At 38.5% G+C, this 15,298-nt stretch overlaps 1 protein-coding gene across 2 annotated transcripts in view; it reads left to right on the top strand.

Moving 5' to 3' along the window:
• Positions 1-15,298, top strand: part of ALS2 (alsin Rho guanine nucleotide exchange factor ALS2) — a 36,481-nt gene that overhangs the window by 793 nt on the left and 20,390 nt on the right. For both annotated transcript variants that reach the window (XM_088167856.1, XM_014879442.2), the window contains exons 2-11: positions 3,406-3,495; positions 5,453-5,607; positions 6,084-7,000; positions 9,299-9,659; positions 10,515-10,683; positions 11,145-11,241; positions 11,645-11,722; positions 12,670-12,846; positions 14,188-14,359; positions 14,744-14,924. In XM_088167856.1, the coding sequence (XP_088023982.1) occupies positions 3,476-3,495; positions 5,453-5,607; positions 6,084-7,000; positions 9,299-9,659; positions 10,515-10,683; positions 11,145-11,241; positions 11,645-11,722; positions 12,670-12,846; positions 14,188-14,359; positions 14,744-14,924 (2,327 nt within the window). In that variant the 5' untranslated portion in view covers positions 3,406-3,475. The remainder of the gene's footprint in view (positions 1-3,405; positions 3,496-5,452; positions 5,608-6,083; positions 7,001-9,298; positions 9,660-10,514; positions 10,684-11,144; positions 11,242-11,644; positions 11,723-12,669; positions 12,847-14,187; positions 14,360-14,743; positions 14,925-15,298) is intronic.

Here is a 15,298-nt window from a genome sequence, read left to right as displayed (position 1 = left end):
ATTTTCAGCTGTGTTGTTCTTTTTTTCCTGACTTCTTTACTGCTGTATTTTGCTACCATCCTGCGTTCGCTGGAACTGCATTAAAAGCTTTGTGCCCTCATCCAAAAGGATCGCTACCATCTTTCAGTAGCCAGTTGTTTTGTTTTGTTCTGAGCAGATCTTAAGCACACAATGTTAAAAGCAGTGGTTAGTGCTCACCAAAACACACGGGCTCCTTTAACTGGTCATACATTGTATGTAAGCCACAGTTGGCAACAGTAAATGATGTTGACAACTCTGTTTTGAATGAGGAAGCTTGGAGATCACGTATTCAGAACCTGAGTAGGTAATTCTGTACAACAAATAGGCAGTCGTGGTCCTGCAAGTTATTTCTAAATGCGATGCAACAAATTTATTAAAAGTGTGTTTGGAAATACATAAGTAAACATGTGTGAGAGCTGTAGAAATATTTGCAGTGTTTATTGACATAGCAGGTAAATAAGCACATGAGAGTCATGGGAGTTCTAGTGTTTCTCAAAGTCAGGGGCATAGCAGCTGTTGCTGTTCAGCACTGAATGTAAGGTTACCTTCATACCTGTGGTGTTTGCTTAAAAATGGTCAGCAAAAAAAAAAAAGATCCATGATAATGAGAGTGGAGTTTGCTCCACGTCATTCCCAGCCATGGCAGTTGTTACGGTGTGGTAGCATTTGGTTTCTGGAGAATTAGCCTTTAACTTTGTAAGTGGAGAGTATGACATCAGTGTCATGCCAGTGACCATCTGTCTGTAGCACAAACCCATTTCATAATTGGCACTCCTTGCTTTCCACTTGCAGCGTTGAAAGAAAAATGTAGATGGTAAAAGTATGGGCAGAGCAGTGAAGGTGCTGGTATCACACTGAGCTTCCATGCAGGAGTGTTGTTTTGTGCCTGGATGTGCATCTCCATGAATGCTAAACTGATAACAATCATAGTGCAAAGGAAATAATGTAATGTGAGAATGAGCAAGGAAAATTACATGTTTCTGTTGGGAGGAAGAAACATTTTGTTACAATTATTTTACTTTGTAGCTGTGGCAATGCAACTTGTATTTTGCATTAACTGTGAAATGGGAATAATGTCCTGTCCGAGGAGTGAATGAAAACTTGAATTGAACTTGAAAGTGATTTCAAAATGTCTTAAAGATGTGTCTCATGTGTGGACAGAAAACACTTTGACTCTTGATTTCCCTTATATGCATAAATGCTTGGTAATGCAACCCTAAGTGTGAGCTTCTATAAAGAAAAGATAATCTATCACTGCTATCATGTTATGCTCTTAGTTTCTAGTTCACCACTGTTGCAGCTTTCTTACTTAGTAATGATGTAAATAGTTTTTCAATTTGGCCTTAAAGGGAGATCTTGCAAAACAGCTAATCAAATGCCTGTCTTTAACTCTGCTTTGTTACTATCAGAAGGTTTTATGACAATTGCAATATTTTTTTTTTTGCAGCTGAGGCTCATGAAAATGAAAAAAATTCTTGAGTCCTTAAAAAAATATTCTTAAAAGGACTTTAAAAAGTCCTTAAATTCTAGAAGTCAAGAATTTTAAGTCTCCGTTCTTTAACCTCAAATAACTATATGCTATGTAAATGGTATATTTGTTGATACTTCAATTACTCTATCAAAGTGTTCATCTCTTTGATTCTGTGATCTACTGAGTCTTTTTATTTGAAGCTAGAGTCCTTCACCAAGGAGAGATGCCAGCATTTTCAAGAGAATGAATTATAGGGTTAGGTGGTTTTGAGTAGGCTAAAGAAAACCCTAAATGTACTTGCTGAGCAAGAACACATCAGGAAGTTATGGTTCCAAAAACACACTTCCATTTTCCTTTGATGTTTCATCAACACCTCTGCTTCTGAAGCATTGCATGACAGTTCCCTTACATTTGTGAGACTTCCTTTGTTAATATTTTAAAAGTTAACTTTTACATTTGTAAGTGGGTATATTTTTTTGTTTTTTTTTTTTTTTTGTAGTTGAGGAAGGAGAGGCTGTCTTGAAAGCTGTATCTTTCTGGTGACAAGTGTGTCATTGTGTTCCTAGAAAGTATGCTCTGGTTTTGGGGGTTTTCTTAGGCAGGGTACATATGTCTTACCACAATACCCTCTTATCAAATGTTTATCTTTTTGAGGTCTGTTCGTTGCCAGCTCTGAAGCCAAAATCACTCTTTTTAGGGTCCCGTATCTTAAAGACTGGAATTGTTTGTATGCTGTATTGTTTCTATATGTGAAGGTCTCCTTGGTACTTCGTTATTCAGAGCACTCCAGTGAAAGTGTTGGAGGTTTTGTTAGTTATTTTAATTATTTATCAACATGATGATTACTGTTTCCAAGTGTGCATTGAAATTTCTGTATAAGAGTTACAGGTCTGAATATATTTTGTCTCTGGTATTCATGACTGGCCATATTTATTTCTGTTTTCTGTATGCAAAAGCTTCAGACTAGTTATTCTGAGTCTTAAGATTTATACTGACTAATTTATTTTCTGATTTTGTTACAGTGGCTATTAGACAGCAACTGTAATAAACAGCAGCTCTAAAGCATTTATATGTGAAACTTTGAATTAATGATTGTACACGTGCATTAATGTAACTAAAACTTGTAATACTTCATATAGTAAGGCAGGAGATCTAGAGAAATCACAGTTCTTTTAATACTAAAAAAAAAAAAAAAAAAAAAAAAGCCAAACATCATAAGAAACAAAGATTAACTGTAGCTTTGTTTTATTCCAAGAAAAGCGTATCTTCATGAGGATGGGAAGGTGTGAGGGTGAACTTGCAACATTCAAAATCTGAGAGGATGAAACTGTAGCTGGAGCAGCCACCCCTTTCCCCTTGCCTTCCGTGGTTGTCTTTTATCTCCATAGGCACTCTGCTGCCAGTTTGCATGAAGAAGTGTTTTGAACTCTGCTTTCTGCATTTCTACCCAGGCAGAATTGCACCTTCTAATGGTGATGTGTGCTTTGGTTCAGGAATGAAGTTACAAATTCAGCTACTGATCGTTTTCTCCTCGTGCAAATCTGTTCGCCTTAAATTTAGCTGAGTATTGAATTCTGTCTTATGACTAAAAATGAAACAATTTGGTGTTTCTTGAGTGGTATAATGAGAATTGTATAGAGAGATTGATGTAAATTTCTGCCTTTGAACGAGGTTTTGTTCATTCTATCCTTACAATAGACCCATTGTGAGCTGAGTAGTTAGGACAAGTCTGGCTGTTTCACTTCTGTCTGCCAACTCAGTGTGAGTGAACTAAATATAAATACTTGAACCATCCTAGCAGTGTGGAAGTGTTTATTGAATGCAGGAGCTAAACCTTTGGGGGTTTTTTGAGCTTTGTTATTGTTATTGTTTCATGTTATTTGTGATTAAATAGCTGGTTTTATGTTTTTCAGTTTGTGAAAATTATATTGTTCCTTTTGAAAGAGGAACAATTTGGTGGTGATGGAGTGCTGCCACTGACAGATGGACTCACAGGAAAGAAGGTGAGAATGAGCAGCTAGGTGAAACCACAGAGGCTCCCTGAAATAGGCCAGCTCATGATCATCCTGGAAAATTAAGTGATATCAGCATACTCTTTATGTAACTTGTCTTAAAACTTACACTAAATGGAAGACTTATTAAATTAGCTTCAGCTTCAGTTGTGGCTGGAACACTAAAGTTGCTACAACAGCAACTTCTTTAAGCTGATCATTGTAATTTCTGGAGCCATAGTCACAGGCTACAGACTTGAAAGTAACATTCCCAAGTGAACAGAAAATCCAGTCTGGTACCTGCAGCTGTGAATTTTGATTCTGGATCAGTAGCCCTGCAGTAGGCTTTTCTTGCACTGAGATGCTTGATAGAGGTCAGATGTTTTCATCACAAATTCTGTTATGTGAATGTCCAAATTTGTTTTACATTGTTTTCTGAATACCTCTTAAATGGATAAAAGTGCAAATATCAGGCGTTGAACTGATTCGATTTACAGTATGTTGATGAAAATTCTCAATATTATAATTTTGTGTTCTTTGGAGTGCTTTGCACATCTGTGTAAAATCTGTGTTTTAATCTTAGGTGAAATATCCTTATACTGATATTAAATTTTTAAGCCTTTTTTTTCTTTGCGTATATATTACTTGATTGGTTCCTTTTTACTTTACTTCTATTCTAAGCACAAGTTTTTTGTATTTGAAGTGCAGGGTGGAATTTGCATTTTAAATCTGTGTTTACTTTATGGAATAAATTATTTACTTGAATTTTAGAAGAGTTCTAGACTGTCACCTTTTAAATTTTTTTTCCTTTTTGTTTTCTTTCTGTTTTGTAGAAAAATAAAGATATTTGGGATGGGCCCAGGAGCTAAGAGAGATAATTGGATTTCTTAACTGTTCTTAACTGGAATGTCTCAGAGGCAGATTGTGTAAAGATGTTCATCCTGTGCACCACAGTTAAGAAAATACAATTTAACAAATCCATAATCTGCAGGAATAGGCCTACTTGCACGAGTTTGCCTGCAATGTGATGTATCACAATAGCTTTTTTTGGGGGGTTGGTACAGGTTTGGAGTACATTTTATTTCTTGTGCCTTTTCTTCTGGACAAAGACTGTAGTTCTATCAAAGCTTTTCTTGCAGTCTTAAAATATTTAATTTTGCAAGTTCATGTCAAGCTGCAAGAACTGATTTATGCAGGGAGTGAGTGACTTGGCTGTTGTCAAATAAGCAGCTAAACCTATTTTTTTCTTTCTGAGTAGATAACAGTCTAGTCTATATAAAGTTCTAAGGAAATTTAAACATGACTCTTAATTTAACTTTAAGTCTAGTGTTATTTTAAGCCAGTCTGTATTGATGCTTAATGTAGCTTTTTGTATTTGAAACAAGGGATTCTGCAAATTGTTAGAACTGTAGGCTTGTCAAAATTCCGAGGAATTTCTTTGTGCTGAGTTAGAGAAGTTGCTGATGGAGCATTCAAACCACAGTGTGTTGAAGCATTAAACCAGTTTTGGATAGTTCCAGTCACTTCTGCAAGCTCTGATACTCGCACACTATTTCAGGATTTTTTTTAATCATGGTTCAATTGATTTGAATAACTGGCTCCTTTGAATATGATATACTCGTTAAGAATTTGCAAAAAAGGAAAAAAAAAAACCAAACAAAACCTCATCTATCCCTAGAGATAGAAATGAAAGTGTGTAAAGGATGAGCTCTTACAGGTGTAATGTTTTAAGCACATTGTTAACAGGAGCACTTGGTACACGGTGAAGTACAAATGTGAAAAAAGCAACAGAAGACACTTGCCTTTTCATTTAAATAGCATTTACTTTACAATTTGATAATAGTAATTAAAATGTGTTGCCTTGAAAGTAAAACTAACGTCTGAACTACTAAGCCTTTCCTACTTAGGTATTACTGAACCATGGAAAACTTCATCCTGATTGTGTTCCGATTTCATCCAATCTTTGTAGCTCAGAAGAGGCAGAAGGAGCCAAAGAGAGAGGCCTGGTCTATGTTTGGAAGGCTGGTTCCTGCTCTGTAACTCCAGAAAGGCTTCCAGGCCTCAGTGGAAAGACAGTGTTACAGGCAGCCCTTGGAATCCACCATGGGTTACTTCTAACAGAAGGTAAGAAACACTTTAATTGGAACAATCTGGGGCAATAACGATCTTCAGTTATTGTCAAGTTTTTTTCTTTTAGAAGTGATACCAGATCTGTGTTTAGAAAGGTGAAGACTGTACTTTGTGCTCTTCATACACATTCGTATGCCCTTAATGTGTTCTTAAATTAGAAAGGACCAACAAATACACTTAACTCACTTGACCTGAGTATAATAGAACTTCTAGCAGAAAAGCATTACTTACTTTAGCAGTACATACATGCACAGAGTGACATTTATGTGAGGTGTAGAACTTAACAGCAGCAATTGCAGAGAGCAGCCAGCAGCCTTCTCACATCAATAACATCAGTAGTTTCGCTGAGCCTGGGGTAAGTTAGGAATTCATATCTGTTTGTCTGAAGCAGTATTCATAGTTTTGCTTTGATTTACCAATTGGTTTTGTATTCATGCTAAGATTTGGGGTTTTTTTCCCCCCCCTCCCAGGTGGAGAGGTCTACAGTTTTGGAAAGCTGCCCTGGAGATCAGGACCTGAGGAATGTGCTAACAGTCCTACCTTAGAAAAGACTTTGCTTGGACATCGTATTATTACAGTGGCAGCCGGCAGCTTCCATAATGGAGTGGTGACGGAGAGTGGTGTGGTGTATATGTGGGGGGACAATTCTGCTGGCCAGTGTGCCGTTGCTAACCAGCCGTGTGTGCCAGAGCCCCAGCTCGTCAGTATCTGTGATTCTGAAACCAGCCCTCTCTTATCAGTACGGATTTTGCAACTGGCATGTGGAGAGGAGCACACGCTGGCACTGTCGCTGAGCAGGGAGATATGGGCCTGGGGGAGTGGCTGCCAGCTCGGTCTCATCACAACAACTTTCCCCGTGACAAAGCCGCAGAAGGTAGAGCACCTGGCAGGACGTGTTGTGCTCCAGATCGCTTGTGGAGCCTACCACAGCCTGGCTCTGGTACAATGTCTCCCTGTGCAGGAAATGAAGCCTTTCCCAGAGAGATGCAATCACTGCAGTCAGCCTCTCATTACCATGACAGACAAGGAAGACCACGTAATCATTTCAGATAGCCACTGCTGCCCACTGGGTGTGGCACTGTCTGATAACCAGCCAGAAAACCATGTCTTCTGTCCCTCATCAGACACCCCCGAGGGCAAAAGTGTGACAGCTGGCCAAAGTGAAGACTGTCAGAAACCACTTGTGGAACAAAGTAGTCTTGTTGGTTTGGAATCTGATGGACCAAGTGGCCTTTCCAGCAGTGATGGACCAGAAGATAGTGCAATTTCTAGTTCGGGAAATACTCTCTTCTCAGACAAAAAAGAAGTGAAAGAGTACTTAATTGGTTTGTCAGATAACTCATTAAGTGAGAGCCTGAGTAAAAACATCTGTACAGAGCCTGAACAGGTTGGTACCTAATCACTAGCTCATAGTTTGCTATAACTTCTCTTGCATATGTGACAACATTATTCTTGTTACAAATTATAAACTTACTTTAATATAGCTATGGTGTTTTTGTAGTTTCCAAGTGTTTTTTTCACTGATGATTCTCAGCTTCAAAGTGGAAGATTTTTTTGTCCTCCATTGCTGTTCAATTGCCTTCATTGTGAGCAGCCTTGACAGTGCTGTAGTCTCTCCTTGTCATGGTCTGCAGTCCCAGAGCCGTGTAAGGCAATGCTCTGTCTCCTGATGGGTGTCCATTTGTGTGGGGCAGTAAGAAACCATGAATCTTACTGGTACTCATCTGATTTGTCTTTAAGTAAAGGTTTAATTTCTGTACCTGGAACAATTCCGTCACAAATCCATCTAATTTCTCAATCAGTTGAAAATTGTGGATTGCAGATTGCTAAAAGGTTTGACGAAAAGTGCTAGTGCTAATAATGTAGGGGTGGCATAAACTCAAAAAAAGAGATGGGAGATGTGTAAGTACTACTCTGTGTGGTGTGGAAAATGATTCAACACTGTTTTGATGCTGTGGCATCAAACAAACAACAGACAAGTACTCATCTCTTAGTAAGCTTCAGAAAATGCTTGACATGATGCTTCAAGAGCTGTTTGTGTTTGTTCAAGAGCTGACAAAATACTCTTTTCTGGTTTATATTACTAGACAGAAAACTAATCCAGAATCTTTCAGTGCAGTCTGGCAGTCCTTACCAAACTACTGGCCTGTGAGGAGCCCTGCTGCTCTGTGGCCTAATTTGCAAAACTGACAGTGGAATTCTGAAAATTTCTTCTGTCATTTTAAAGTGTTGTGCAGACATAAATTTGTCTATTTTTTAATAGTTGCAGTAAGACATTCTCCACAGTGCTTCTGAGAAATAAATTCCACAATACCTAAAAAATAGTCGATTTTTGTTACTGCCTCTGATGGCAACAAAACCCCCGTAGTTTTAAAATCTGGCCAGTCACTTGGTAGTTCAGCAAGTTATGCTTTCTTACTCAGAGGAAAACTTACTTTAGAGAAATGAACGTTGTATAAATACATTTGCTCTTTCTTTTGCTTTTTGATATTACAAATGCATTGTAGCAGTTGTGGGCTCCTCAGACTCTTGCAAGAGCACCAGATTGGGAAATGACTGAAACATGTAGTTTCAGGCTCCCTTTCTCAATTCCTTGTTCCTGGCATATTTCCAGAGCACTGTTTTCCTTGCACAGTTTCAGGAATCAAGACTGAAACTGATTCACTGAATCTTCCGTAATTGATGCATATGTGAAGAGCAGAGATGAGGTCTAATGTAGTGTTTCAGCATTAATAAAATCCTTCATTTTTCTTTGCTTTCCTACACAAATGAAGTTTTCTTTCCTGTATTGCTAGGTATGCCTTTTAGAAATAGGATGAAGTAAATAGAACCAATCCCAGCCCTTTAACCCAAGCTTTAAAGAAGCTTAAAGAAGTCAAATATTGTTTTTATTTTGAATAAAATGAGCTGTTATAATTGTAATACTTGTAGTAATACCATTTTCCACTGTGTATTAGATGGGAAAATGAGACTTTGCTGTCTTTGTCTTAAATATTCAAACTATTTATCAGAGATCATTTTGGGCATTGTTTCTTATTTGGTGGGTCAGCTGATTGCTATTACAGGAAATGGTGTGCTAGGACTAATAATTGCCTTCAGTTTGTCCTTCGTGTGACTTGATGATTATTGACCCAGCTTGATATGGATACAACAGTGGTGTAAGGGGACACAGCCCAGACTGGTTTTAAGATAGGCCTTGCAAAATGAATCCATGAATTGCTGTTTACCTTTTACCATATTGAAGAGAGAACTTGTCTCTCTGAAAATAGAACATGCTCACTGATGCACTTTCACTGGTGGCAAGAAGTTGGTAATAAGCTTAAAATTATATCCCTTTTTATATTTGTTTGCAAAGATCCTTTTTTTGTTGGTATTTGAAAACCTCAGACTTACAGTCTCATATGGATGAGCTACAAAACAAGTGCAACAGACAAAGCCCGTCCATTTAGAAATGTTTGGTGCTACCTTTAAAATTATTCTCAGCAATAGATATACGCTTAATATAAGTTATCTATGGGTTTTATGCTTCTATACGGTTAAAATGCATCTATAATTTACAGTAAACATTTGTAATAAACATTATATGGTGTTCAGTCCAACCCATGGTTTGAATAGTGAATGTTTATCATCATCTACTGTTCTGTGCTGTCTGCTCTGACAGTTTCCAATTTCCCTTTGGTTTTAGCCATCTCAAGAGGAACAGCTCAGTGCTTGTATCCCTGGCCCTCCAGGTAGCAGCACATCCACCCTGAACAGCCTGGTGGCCTCGTGTGCCTCAGCAGTTGGGGTGAGAGTCGCTGCCACCTACGAGGCTGGAGCCCTGTCCCTGAAGAAAGTCATGAACTTCTATGGCACATCTTCGAGTGAGCCAGGGTCTCAGTCGGGCAGCAAGTCCCCAGGGCCCGAAGCTCTGAAGGACAGCCGAGAAGAGCAGGTCAGGCTGGAATCCATGCAGGGGAAGAAGAGTTCCAGTTTAGTAGATATTAGGGAAGAGGAATCTGAAGGAGGGAGTCGAAGGCTTTCCCTGCCTGGCCTGTTGTCACAAGGTAAACAAGCATGTTGGAGACAAAACACTGGAAAACTTGGAATAATGTGGGGGTTTGTAAGTGAAAAAAACCACAAATTTATTAAACACAAATCTAATGATCTCTCAAAGGTGTGTATGAATTCTAAACGATATCTTAGGACTTGAAAGCAGTGGAGAGTGAAGACTAGCAGATACTGCATGCAAAGAAAACCAGAGCCAGTGGGTTTGCAAATGGTCTGCCTTGTTAAATTAAGGTAAACTGAGCACGTTGGAGGAGTCATATTGCCAAATGATGCTGAGGTATCTTTCATGTTGGTTTTGCAGCAGATAAAAATCTGTGTGGTCTGTAATCTGCACTGCACTGAGCTGGTTTTGAGCCAGCTCAGTATTCCAGTTTCCACTGCTAACTTCAGAGTTAACGACCTTCTTCCCTCACAGATTTTAGTGTTGCTAATTGCTCTGAATGTGTATATGGTTTAGTTCTATATTGATCTTGGATTTGAGGGGAGTTTTAGGAAGTATTGAAGTCTTCTGTTCACTGCAAGGATATGTTTTCTTCCAAACCACTTTAATGTATAGTTTGTTTTGATTCACTTGCTTCATTATAAACTGCATGGTTCTCAGATGTCTGCTATCCTTTTTAGCAACTGGTAAAAACTACTTGACATTTGTCTGGCTTTAGCACCTATGTTACTTCTTTGTATTCATAACCTATTGTCTTACCTATCAACCTTTGTTCTCAGGCTTGAATTAAAACTGCTTTAAGAAGTTGATCACTTGCTATTAAGTAGTGCTGTTACTGTGTAACACACAATCTGAGTGATACATTCACCAAAATGATCAGTATTTTTTCTAATTCTTGGCCTCTGCTCAGTTTCCCCAAGGCTCTTAAGGAAGGTAGGACGGGCAAAAATGAGGACTGTGGCTCTGACTCCAACCTACAGTGGTGAAGCTGATGCTCTTTTGCCCTCTCTAAGAACAGAGGTGTGGACCTGGGGGAAGGGCAAGGAAGGACAGCTAGGGCATGGTGATGTTCTGCCAAGGTGAGATTTCATTGATAAATGTTTTCTTTTATTCACTAGATTGCTAGAAAATTTTGAGTCTTGAACTATCTCAGCTTCTCAAATTTAAACATCTGCTGTGCATTGTGTTCTTGTTATTTTAAGTGTTGCGACCTATGTTTCTCCAAGTAACGTTTTATGCTGCATTGTTACCAAGCATCAATGAATTATGACTTTTCCCTTTGTAATCAGTAACAGATTTGGTGATATTTGGACTTTGCCCAAATTGGGATGAGGTCTATCATCAACTTTTCCCTTTCTGACCATTTTGACTAAGCTGGTTTATTGCCAGAAGGTTCCATATATCTTTGGTCTCTAATTTGTTTTGGGCAAGAAAATAAAACCTTGAGTGTTTTTGCATTGACAGTACCTCCAATAATATTTTTTTCTTTTTCTCACTTGTATTCCTCTTCCCTTACCTTATGGGTTCTGGGGATTGACAGACTTCAGCCACTGTGTGTGAAAAGCCTTGATGGTAAGGAAGTGATTCACCTCTCTGCTGGTGGCCATCATTCCTTAGCACTCACTGCCAAATCCCAGGTAGAAGTGATTGTTACCATTTACTGTTTATCTCTGACACAATTACCATGTCTGGTCTTTTCTAGTTTTTAGTTTCTTTTGCTTCTAAACTTTTGTTCCCTTTTGCGGGAGGCAGCATGGAAGTAGTGTGGGATCTAAATTCTATTTCTTCTCAAGTTCTGCATGTACCATCAACATTATGTTTAAAGAGTGCTGTGACTTGATTTGCTGCATTCTGTTTCTGAATGTGAGAAGACAATCTGAGAACGTAGGAAGGCAGTGAAAATTACTGAAGTACTTCTTGGTACATGAATCCTATAGCCTTGAGTTAAATGTTTGCACACTTGATGTATTGTACTACCACAGTTCAGTATGTTTCCATGTATGTAAATGTACATTCTGATTTCACCACTGCTTCTTGCAGGTATATTCCTGGGGCAGTAATATCTCTGGCCAGCTTGGTCACTTGAACTCCCCTACAACTGTCCCTCGTCTCACAAAGGTACTTCGTTTTCTGTGGTTTTCTTCTTCCAGTTCAGGGTCTCTTCTTACAAAACACAGAGTAATTTCTTAGAATTTTCTGTTCTTGGATCTAGGTGCTGTTTAATAACAGAACCCTTGATTTTCTTTGGCTTATGTGGTGAAATGATCTTTAGATGAGTGTGTCAAAATCTACCCAAGAAATCATTTACACAGACTTCTGCTGGGTTTTGACCATGATGAAGTTCTAGAACTGAGAAATGTTGTATCTTCCTATCAGATTTCACTTTGACTTTATGTTTGGTTTCTCTGATCTGGATGTTGCAGTGTTGAAACGTCTAAATAGTTCAGAACTCTGTTCTTATTCTAAACAATTGTTTCTAGTGTTTTTAGCTTGTTTTGTGCCTGGACCACAGCCACATTTGTTGTTCATTTCTGTTTTTCCAGAGTTTTGGCAGTGGGTTTTCTCTTTGTTTTGAACTTTTCACCACATTGAGTGAATAGCAAAATAAAAATTTTTGGGTTAGACCACAGCCTTTCCCATGTTTTCTGGTTATCATCTTAATGGAAAACTAGCTGCACAATTTTCTTGCTTATGCCTTATGCTAATTAATGTACAGCAGATTAACTGTTTCCCAAGTTTATATAGATTTCCCAGTTAAATGTAGAGGGGAGAATAGTGTTCCAACTTTAATCAAGTTCACTTGATGCCCATTTAAAATTAAGACTGATTTGTAACTGAAAGCCAAAAAAATCAGCCATTAGAAAGAAAACTGTAAAGTGTTTTCAGTGTATGTGCAAGGAGTTTATTTGTTATGAGATACTGAAATTGAAAAATTGACTGGTTATTGCAATGGTTTATCTTGGCAGGTGTGTTATGTACATGTATGACTAGAAGAGTTATGTACTTTTCTCTCCTTCCAGCTTTGGGTGATGATTTTTATTGTCTTTCTTCCTCCTGCATTTTAGGTGTGTGGTGATGGTATTTGGACTACAGCAGCAGGACTAGATTATTCTCTCTTCCTAGCAGATGAGAAAGACTTCCAACCTGGCTTATATTACTGTGGCCAGGAGACATCAACAGAAAACAATTTGAATGAAAATAGCTGTACAAAGAATCCAGTTTTGTTAATAGCTTGTAGTAAGGTGAGTGTTATTTCCTTTAAGTCAGTACAGATCATACTGGTGCTCTTAGGAAACAGCACAGTGCTGGTGGCTCGATGAGCTTTAAGGATGTCAAGACACATGGTTGGTTGCTAGTGGTCAAATGAGGAGCATGTTGGATGGAGGGCAGAGAGGAGGCTGAGTTAGTATTGTTCTCTCCCCTGCCTGTTTCTTGGCCTTCCCTTTTGTTTGAGGGACAAGGAGGTGCTTCCAGTGTGTTTAATCCATTTCCTTCTATCTGTGCATGCTGCAGAAATGCACTCAAAAGAGCACATTGTGCTCTGTTTCACCAGTCTTAGCATTCAGTCGTAACTGCTATTGCTCTTCACTTCCTTGTCTCTCAGCTGACTGAGGCCACTGGCTGCTCTGTTCTGGTACTCCATTCCAATATTCTGCCTCTTGTTTGTGACTGGGCAGAAGATCTCTGAGTTCTGCACCATCTCCTTCCCTACCCCTCCCTTTCACATGAGTGCAAAGGGGGATCCGAGCAAAAATAAGCATTTGATGTTAATGGGAGACAGGAGCTGCCCCTACACAATTTTTTTTCATGAAGCTGAGTCTTATACGTGCTTTGAGGTTGGCATGAGCTAGGGGTGTGAACTGTGACTGCACACCCTCTTCCAAGTTGTGTATGGATTCAGACCAACATGAGTTTATGGTAACAAAAAGGAAGTTGTGAGGGTAGAGAATGTCTCTGCCTTAGCTCCTCTGGATATCTGCTATTTCCCTAAATTGAACAGCAGAACAGCACTTGTGCTCACCTTAGAGAAGAATTTTGCTTTGAACTACTGTGGAAAGCAAGTACTACTGTTAGTAATATTGCAGTATAAATAAACTGGACTTTTATCAATAAATTCACATATTCCAGGTCCTGAAAGGACCTGTCCAGAGAACAGTCATAGTTCTAATAAAGGTTTGTTCTTCTCTCTTCATATTTAATAGGAGAAATGTATGATATAATGATGCTATTTGATAACGTTGTTGATAAAAGCATATTGCAGTTCTAAAGTGACTGAACCTAAGGTCACTATCTCTTAAATATGGAATGATTGTATGAGCCCCTTTAAAAGGTGGTCTATTTATTGTCTTTTGGCTCTGTCAGAGTCAGGAGAATGAAGAGCAGTGGCTATAAATTTGTCATTGTTGTCATCTTTGTATTAAGCCGTATTGAATGGGTTGTTTGTCACTGAAGGTAATTAATGCTTACTATCACTTAGTGCTCTTCAAAATATGCTTTATTTGCATTACTCTTATTTTTAAATTGGAGTGTAAAATTAAAACATTAAAGCTGCTGTTTTTTCTTTTCTCTTTTTCATCTTTCAGATAGGGTACATAAGCAATGTTATAGCTGGTGGTGACAACTGTCTGGCCTTAGTAGACAAAAACGTAATGGGATATATTGCCAGTTTGCATGAGTTGGCTGCTACTGAGAGAAGGTTTTATTTCAAACTGAGTGAAATCAAATCTCAGGTTCTTAGACCTCTTTTAGGTTTAGGTAAGACTTTCTTTTAATATTTTCCTTGATATTGTTTCCATAACAAATTTCTGTTATGCAAAATTTAAAAGTAATAATGTATTTTCGAGGTAAAACTAAGGTCTTGCTTTCTCCCCTGTTTGGATGAAGAGGTGAAAGACAGTTGCAATTTGACAGTGTGCATTCTGTTAATATTTGCACTTTCCTGATGGTTTCACCTGAAGTATCTTTATTATTTGAGGTGTATTTAGTCTAAAACTGTTGAAGTTCCGATTCTGGATAATGTAATCATGAGGTGAAAGTGCTGCTGATAAAACATCTAAACAGCACCGTGTTGAGATTGTCTCTGTTAAAGGGTGCTGCTCTTTCATAAGGTAAGCTGAATTGCTTTCTGGTCTGTTACAGATAATTTGGGCAATGCAAATGCAATCCAGTTGCTGCAGGAAATGGCAAGCAGGTTCAGCAAGCTGTGCTATCTCATTGGTCAACATGGAGCTTCTTTAAGTAGCTTTCTTCATGGAGTAAAAGAAGCCAGGAGCTTGGCCATCCTGAAGCATTCCAGTCTCTTTTTGGATAGTTACACTGAGCAAGTATCCAATTCCCTTCATCTTGAGTCTCTGCAGGCTTAATCTACTGACTGCAACAAGCCCTGAGTTAAGGGAAAGTAGGTCATAAGGAAAGCTATGTAACTGTTGTATTGTTGTGATTTAGGAATGTTTGGAGAGTTTTACACAAATGGATTCATTTTGTAGTGAGATGTATTTCCCGGTCTTCACCAGTGGAGCACATGAAGGGCAGCACCTTCCTTTGTGTAAAACTCTGTACAGACACTTCTTTGGTCGCTGCCTATAAGCCTAAATACTTAGCACTTATTAAGGACCTTGTAGTATAATGTGATAGACTTAACATTGCTAGGCTGCTAATTAAAGCTGCCTTTAGGGGTTTATTGAGGTAATAAAA

Source organism: Sturnus vulgaris, chromosome 7 (genome assembly GCF_052056855.1).
Source record: "Sturnus vulgaris isolate bStuVul1 chromosome 7, bStuVul1.hap1, whole genome shotgun sequence".
Lineage (NCBI taxonomy): Eukaryota > Metazoa > Chordata > Aves > Passeriformes > Sturnidae > Sturnus > Sturnus vulgaris.
Note: the sequence above shows the minus strand (reverse complement) of the source record. Positions and strands in the feature narration are given on the sequence as shown.